This window comes from Panthera uncia, assembly GCF_023721935.1.
Source record: "Panthera uncia isolate 11264 chromosome B2 unlocalized genomic scaffold, Puncia_PCG_1.0 HiC_scaffold_24, whole genome shotgun sequence".
NCBI classification, from domain to species: domain Eukaryota; kingdom Metazoa; phylum Chordata; class Mammalia; order Carnivora; family Felidae; genus Panthera; species Panthera uncia.
In genome coordinates, this window is record NW_026057580.1 from 67,925,963 (window position 1) to 67,932,533 (window position 6,571).

The window sequence follows — 6,571 nt, forward strand, 5'->3', positions numbered from 1 at the left end:
CAGAGAAAATTCATACTGGTTAACAATTCCTGTCAAAAAAAGTTTTGAGTCCTGACATGTCGCACTTTGCCTCCTGGTAAAGCAAGAGAAGGCAGGTAAGGCAATACCAATTAGGCCTCACCTTGCTGAGTGGGTCTGAGTAGATGTGTCCACTGGGGATCACCTTGCTGAGTGGGTCCGAGTAGGTATACCCACTAGGGAAAAGGGACAGCTGGCTGCTGCACTTGGCTCCTTCTCCACTAAAGAAGGTGCTTAGAGGTCCTACTGTGGTCTAAAAGAGGACAACGGCATGGCATGCTTCATCTGGGGTGGATATTCCAAGGGGCAGAGAGCGAGGGCATGAGTATATCCTGCCTTTGGGACCAAGGGGAGCCAAAGAGGGCGATAGCAATTGGGTCATTTCCTTCTTAGGCTATTGCCCAACCAACAGATGACGATGTGTCCTTTGTTCCATTGTCCATGCTCAGTTTGAGGCCCTTGTGTTTCTAACTGGGGGACCACCTAGAATAACTAATAAGCCCCGTAGTTTTCAAATTAAGCATACTTAATCATACTTTCTTCATAATTTAGTGTCTAGAACAGACTACATCCAAAACAGAATCTATGTGATACTTACTCTTCACAAATCTAAATCTCTGTCAGCATATTAGGTATTCAGGATTGCTCACCAAATGATCATGTTGAGAAATTATTCAAGGATCCTTTATTAAGATAAACTAATAGAATTTACATCCATATGTTTTCATATTCAGATAGGGGTACAGTAGGCAAAAGCTTAAGAAAGGGAAAGTTAATCTTATTAATATAACAAAGACACTGTTTTCTTGACTTAGTATCCTCTACAACAGGGTGTGGCAAACTGTGGCCAGCAGGCCAAATCTGGCACACTGCCTGTTTTTGTAAGACTTGAGAGCTAAGAAGAATTTTTAGATTTTAAGCAGTTGAAACAGAATCATTCCATGTCATGTGAAATCATATGCAAGTAAAATTTCAGTATCCTTAATTAAGTTTTATTAAAAGCACCATTCATCTACATATTGTCTGTGGCCGATTTTGCACAAGGACACAGTCAAGTAGTTGTGACTGAGAGCCTATGGCCCTGAAGGCCTAATAATTTAATATCTAGGCTTCACAGAAAAAAAAAATTGCCAACACCTTCTCTACAGTGTGGAGCAGGCACAGAAAACATGTGCCTTCAGAAAAGGAGCTAAAGAAAAACAAGGGAAAAAAGTCCCTCAAACTCCTTAAATACAACTTAAGCCATAAACTTTATAGATCCCCTCAGCCCAGCTAACAGTCCATAATTTCTATTTATTTTGATAATCCACATATCATTTAAACAGACTTCTCACTTGTTCTCTTCCTCTTGATGTAAACTTCACCAACTTCTCAAATTAGTTTCTGTGAAATTGAATAAAGGAAGCCTCATTTAAAATGGAGTCAGAGGGCACCTACGTGGCTCAGTCGGTTGAACATCCCACTCTTGATTTTGACTCAGGTCATGATCTCCCGGTCGTGAGATGGAGCCCCATGTCAGACTCTGTGCTGAATATGGAACCTGCTTGAGATCCTCTCTCTCTCCTGCCCCTTTCCCCTTTGCGCTCTCTCTCAGAAAAAATCAATTGAAAATTAAAAAAAAATTTTTTTTTAATGGAGTCAGGAGGCCAGAAGAGGGAGCTCTCTCAATTGCAGACCACAGTAGGTCAGGAAGAGATACACCATGCATTCCCTACAGGAAGAAGTCTATTTTACTATTCCAGCAGAAGGAAGGGAGAATGTCTCCTTACTCTGCAACAAGCTTGGCCAATAGGATAATACCACAACTCAACCAGTGAGAAACCATCACCACCCTGAACTCTCACCTTTCTATCAAAGCAGCCCCTACCAGCTTCTTCCTTTTATCTATGTCCCTCTCCTTTGATCTCCCATATTGCCCTTGGTTTGCCATAGCTTATTATGTCTCATATTGCAATTCCTGTGTTATTACCAAATAAGCCCATTTTGCTGGTAAAATAACCGGCTGTTTTAAGGTCAAACAGTTACTGTTTCTTGATTTGATGCAGTTACAAACTTTTCTTAACTGTGGACTTACAGCAGGCAACAAGGCAGGAATTGCTTAAGATTTCTTCTGTTTGAGAACATTTTGTATCAGGTATCTGGCTGGATACTTTGAGAGATACAAACGTAGTGCATGGTCCTGGAGTCTAGCAGGGTTTTGAAGGAGAGGATTTTGGCATAATCCTACAGTGGCATTCCCGGAGCAAACCCCAGAGATGTGCTGAATTCTGCATTTCTATATTTAAATACTTATGCATTTGCATAATAGGTGTGCTGCACCATTACTGACCCAGCCAAATTCTTCCAGTTGCTTAAAGTGTTTTTCCTTTTATATCGGTCTGTGTGTTTGCAAAGTAATATCTGGATTCTCCAAAGCACTTGTGGGTCATTTGTTAAGAAATTTCTTAAGCACCTAATTCGACTGGAATGCAGTAACTGCTATAGAAAATTTAAACGAGGGAAAAGAAGCCTTCCCAAATGAAGTTTCCAAAAACTTGGGAAGGGAGTTTATAACAAAATCTGTAGTTATGCGGTATCACTTATTTTTAAACATTTTTTCATGAATTTTTAAAATCTATAATTCACGTAAAAATGTGGAAATAAAATGTGGGTCTATAGCAATTACCCTCCTTCCAGCAAGATTCTGAATTTTCCTTTGCTCGGATCCCCCTTTAAAGGTAGCCCTTCTGGTAGTGGAACGTCCGCCCGACGCGACCCTGACCCCTGGGAGGTACAGACTGACGCTGCCCGCCAGGGACACCTCCCTACGTCCCCGAACTTCGACCCGGGTCACCAGGAAGCGCGAGCCCGAGGAGACGGGAGACCCATCCGCACTTGTGGTTTTCTCGCGGTTACCTCGGCCGCGCTCTTCGCGATGTGAAAGCTGGAGCTTTTGAAGAGCCCCACCACCTTCACCTGCAGCGGCTGCTCGAGCGGTGACTTCGAGCAGTATGGGGCCGGCCTCGGCCCGCACTGCTGCTGGCTAGCCATGGCGGCGCTGGGGGACTGCTCCGAGCACAAACACTGCGCGTCGCCAGAGCAACCGTGCGGCCCCGCCCCCGTCGCCTGCTGGGAGGAAGGACGCGAGGGGGAGGGCGGCGACGGGCGGGTCTTTTCTCAACTTCGCGCCTGTTGCTGCTGAGCCGGGCGAGAGGCGAGAGAGGGCTCGCGGGCGGCTGAGGCCAGGGACGGAGTTTCCGCGCGAAGGGACGGAGAGCTCCGTGTCCCGTGTGCCTTCACTCGGCTGGCCGCCCGCCCGAACTCCTCTCTGGTATCCCCCCCTCAGGGACCTCGCGCGCGGCCCTCGCCTCCCGGCAGCGCCCAACTTTGCAGCAGATCGCCTTTCCGGGTGGGTTGGCAGCCAGTGGGGCGGTTGCCCGGGTAACGCGGATTCGGACCCGGGCCCAGGGCCTGCGCGGCGCGGGCTGGGAGGCCGCGGCCTTCGAGGGAGCGCGGGGCGGAGCCGACCACCTGTGCGCGCCGCCCCGGGAGGAGGTGCCGCCCGCTCGCCCCCGCCCCCGCCCCCGCCGCGGCCGTCGCCGGGGAGGCAGCGCCGTTCCGCGCCACCGGACCGCTCGCCATGAAGCCCAACTTCTCTCTGCGACTGAGGATCTTTAACCTCAATTGTTGGTGAGAGCGCCCGCGGGGTGGGCCGGGGGCCACAGCTCCGTTTGCACCCACAGTCTGAGGGAGGAGGCCTTCCTCACATCCGGGCCACGGCTCCACCGTGCCCTAAGGTGTCGGGTCCGGGGGGCATCCGCATCTCCAGGCCCGCACCTGGTCCCAGCTCCGGTGGTGCACGGAGAAGCGGAGCGCCTCCAGCCGTCACCTCCCCCCACCCTTCTCGTCCTCAGGGGCATTCCCTACCTGAGCAAGCACCGTGGTGACCGCGTGAAGCGCCTGGGAGACTTTCTAAACATGGAAAGCTTCGACCTAGCTCTCCTGGAAGAGGTGGGCAGGGCAGAACTGGTGTGGAACCCTGGCTGGGACGGGGGCGCAGGAGAGGACTTTTCCCCCGGGGAGACAGGCAGGCATCCTCACCCCTTCCCTCAGGTGTGGAGTGAGCAGGACTTCCAGTACCTGAGACAGAAGCTGTTGCCCACCTACCCCGCGGCACACTACTTCAGGAGGTGAGAAACCTTCCGGTCTGGAAGTCTGTTCTCAGACCTGGAAGCTCTTGGCCCTGCCAGCCCCTCCCTATCCCACCTGCACCCTCCTCCATCTTCCCGAGTCCTCTCCTCTGTGTGTGGGTGCAGGACTAGGTGGAACCAGGAAGATCCTAGCTCTTCAGCCCATCCCAGCCTTACCAAGTCACACTCTATTGTATCACCCCACAAAGGCTGTTGCTTTGAGATTTCCTCTGGTGCTGATCTCAGCAACAGAGTGAGGAAAAAAGTAGCTGATACAAGCTGGGTGACCAGGGAGAAGAGAGCTGGGTATTTCTCTTCCTGCTTTTCTGGCTGTGAACCAGAACTTGGTTTACAGTGGCGTCATTGGCAGTGGCCTGTGCGTCTTCTCCAAACATCCAATTCAGGAATTCACCCAGCACGTCTACACCCTCAATGGGTACCCCTACATGGTAAGCCTTAGATCAGATTTCTCCCACCACCCTCTCCCACCCCCCAGTAACACACGGTAAAGGAGGCAGCCTTTCTTGGGCTGCAGGAACGGGCAGAAGGAGGGTGGCAGTGCCCTGGGTTCTAGCTCCCTCCTGCCTGCAGATCCATCACGGAGACTGGTTCTGTGGGAAGGCTGTGGGTCTGCTGGTGCTTCATCTAAGTGGATTGGTACTCAATGCCTACGTGACCCATGTGAGTGAAGCTGGCGGGGCCAGGACAGGCGGCCTGGTCCTGGGAGGGAGAGATGGGACTCCTCTGGTTGGGCTTCCTGGGGGTGAGGTGTGGGGGCAGGATCTCCTAAGGTCAGTAGGCAAGGTTTGCCCATCTTTTAACCAAGTATCATGCCAAGTAACAGACACCAGCATGATTCAGACCTGTCTTTGGGACCCCCCCGTCTCAACTGCTATAATCTGACCTATCTTGCTCAGCTCCATGCCGAGTACAATCGACAGAAGGACATCTACCTAGCACATCGTGTGGCCCAAGCTTGGGAACTGGCCCAGTTCATCCAGTGTGTGAGCCTGGGCTTGACAGGGGAAGTGGGATGGGTTCAGGGGTTGAGGGGTGGCAGGGCCCCACTTCTAGGTGGGCACAGCTGGTCAGGAGAGAACTCCTGCCTCACCAACCTGGTTCCCCCAGCCACACATCCAAGAAGGCCGATGTGGTTCTATTGTGTGGGGACCTTAACTTACACCCGAAGGACCTGGGCTGCCGCCTGCTGAAGGAGTGGACAGGGCTGCATGATGCCTACCTTGAGACCCGGGACTTCAAGGTGAGGACCTGCCTGATAATTTCCATGTCTACACCCCCAGCTTCTCTCCTCCTCCTCCCCTATGTCCTAGCATGAACCACTTATTCGCCTAGGGCTCTGAAGAAGGCTGTACGATGGTACCTGAGAACTGCTACGTTAATCAGAGGGAGTTAGAGGCATTTCCCTTTGGCATCCGCATTGACTATGTGCTATATAAGGTCAGGCCCTCCCATCAATGTGTCTTCACCCACTGTGTCTCTGTCTTTCACCAGCTTGTGCTAATCTTTTGTCCATCTGGTCTAGTCGTAGATTACTGATGGCTTGAGAATGGGAAGAGGGCCTCAAATATGTTTCTTTCTGGCCCCTACTTTTCCTAGGCAGTTTCTGGGTTCTACATCTCCTGTAAGACTCTGAGAACCACTACTGGCCATGATCCTCACAGTGGCACCCCCCTCTCTGATCATGAGGCCCTGATGGCTACTCTGTGTGTGAGACACAGCCCCCCCCAGCACACCCCCAGCGCTACTCATGGTAAGATACCCCACCCTCTCCCCAGGTCCCTCCCCACCATAAGGCGGCTCCTCCACTCTGACCCTCTCTCTCCTGCCCCACTACCCTGCCTTGTTCTAGGACCAGCAGAAAGGTCACGGTTGATCAGTGTGTTAAAGGAGGCCTGGGCAGAGCTGGACCTTGGCATGGCTCAAGCTCGCTGGTGGGCCACCTTCACCGGCTACGTGATTGGTCTAGGGCTGCTCCTTCTGGCATTGCTGTGTGCTCTGGCAGCCGGGGGAGGGGTCAGGGAGGTTGCCATAATGCTCTGGACTCCCAGTGTAGGACTGCTGTTGGGGGCAGGTGCAGTCTACCTCTTCCACATGCAGGAAGCCAAGGGCTTATCTAGGGCCCGGGCTGAGCTCCAGCATATGCTGGGAAGGGCAAGGGAGGCCCACGACCTGGACCCAGAGTCTCAGGCAGCCCTGTTCCTGGGACAGCAGCCTGGGACAGCAGGAGGGGGACAGATCTGAGGAACAATAAAGCTTGACACTTTTGTGGCTCTGTGTTTTTGTTGTAGAAGCAGTGATTGGGGTCAAGGGTCGGTCAGTGTGACTGTCATAATATAAACTGTCAGGCTCCTATACATCTGCCC

The 6,571-nt window shown here is 52.1% G+C and overlaps 2 protein-coding genes across 6 annotated transcripts in view; one reads left to right on the forward strand and one right to left on the reverse strand.

Moving 5' to 3' along the window:
* PPIL6 (peptidylprolyl isomerase like 6) overlaps positions 1-3,054 on the reverse strand; it is a 32,348-nt gene extending 29,294 nt beyond the window's left edge. For 4 of the 5 annotated variants that reach the window (XM_049654148.1, XM_049654145.1, XM_049654144.1 and 1 more), the window contains exon 1: positions 2,914-3,048. In XM_049654148.1, the coding sequence (XP_049510105.1) occupies positions 2,914-3,048 (135 nt within the window). Of the gene's footprint in view, positions 1-2,913 lie in introns of all 5 variants that reach the window. The other variant, XM_049654147.1, reaches the window with a different exon arrangement.
* A 484-nt stretch (positions 3,055-3,538) lies between these two features.
* On the forward strand, positions 3,539-6,476 carry SMPD2 (sphingomyelin phosphodiesterase 2). Its single transcript, XM_049654143.1, has 10 exons — positions 3,539-3,687; positions 3,912-4,008; positions 4,111-4,187; positions 4,543-4,636; positions 4,779-4,868; positions 5,105-5,187; positions 5,316-5,448; positions 5,541-5,645; positions 5,805-5,958; positions 6,058-6,476. Exons 1-10 carry the CDS (start codon positions 3,638-3,640, stop codon positions 6,447-6,449), a joined length of 1,275 nt encoding a protein of 424 aa, XP_049510100.1. The 5' UTR covers positions 3,539-3,637; the 3' UTR covers positions 6,450-6,476.
* The last annotated feature ends 95 nt before the right edge of the window (positions 6,477-6,571 follow it).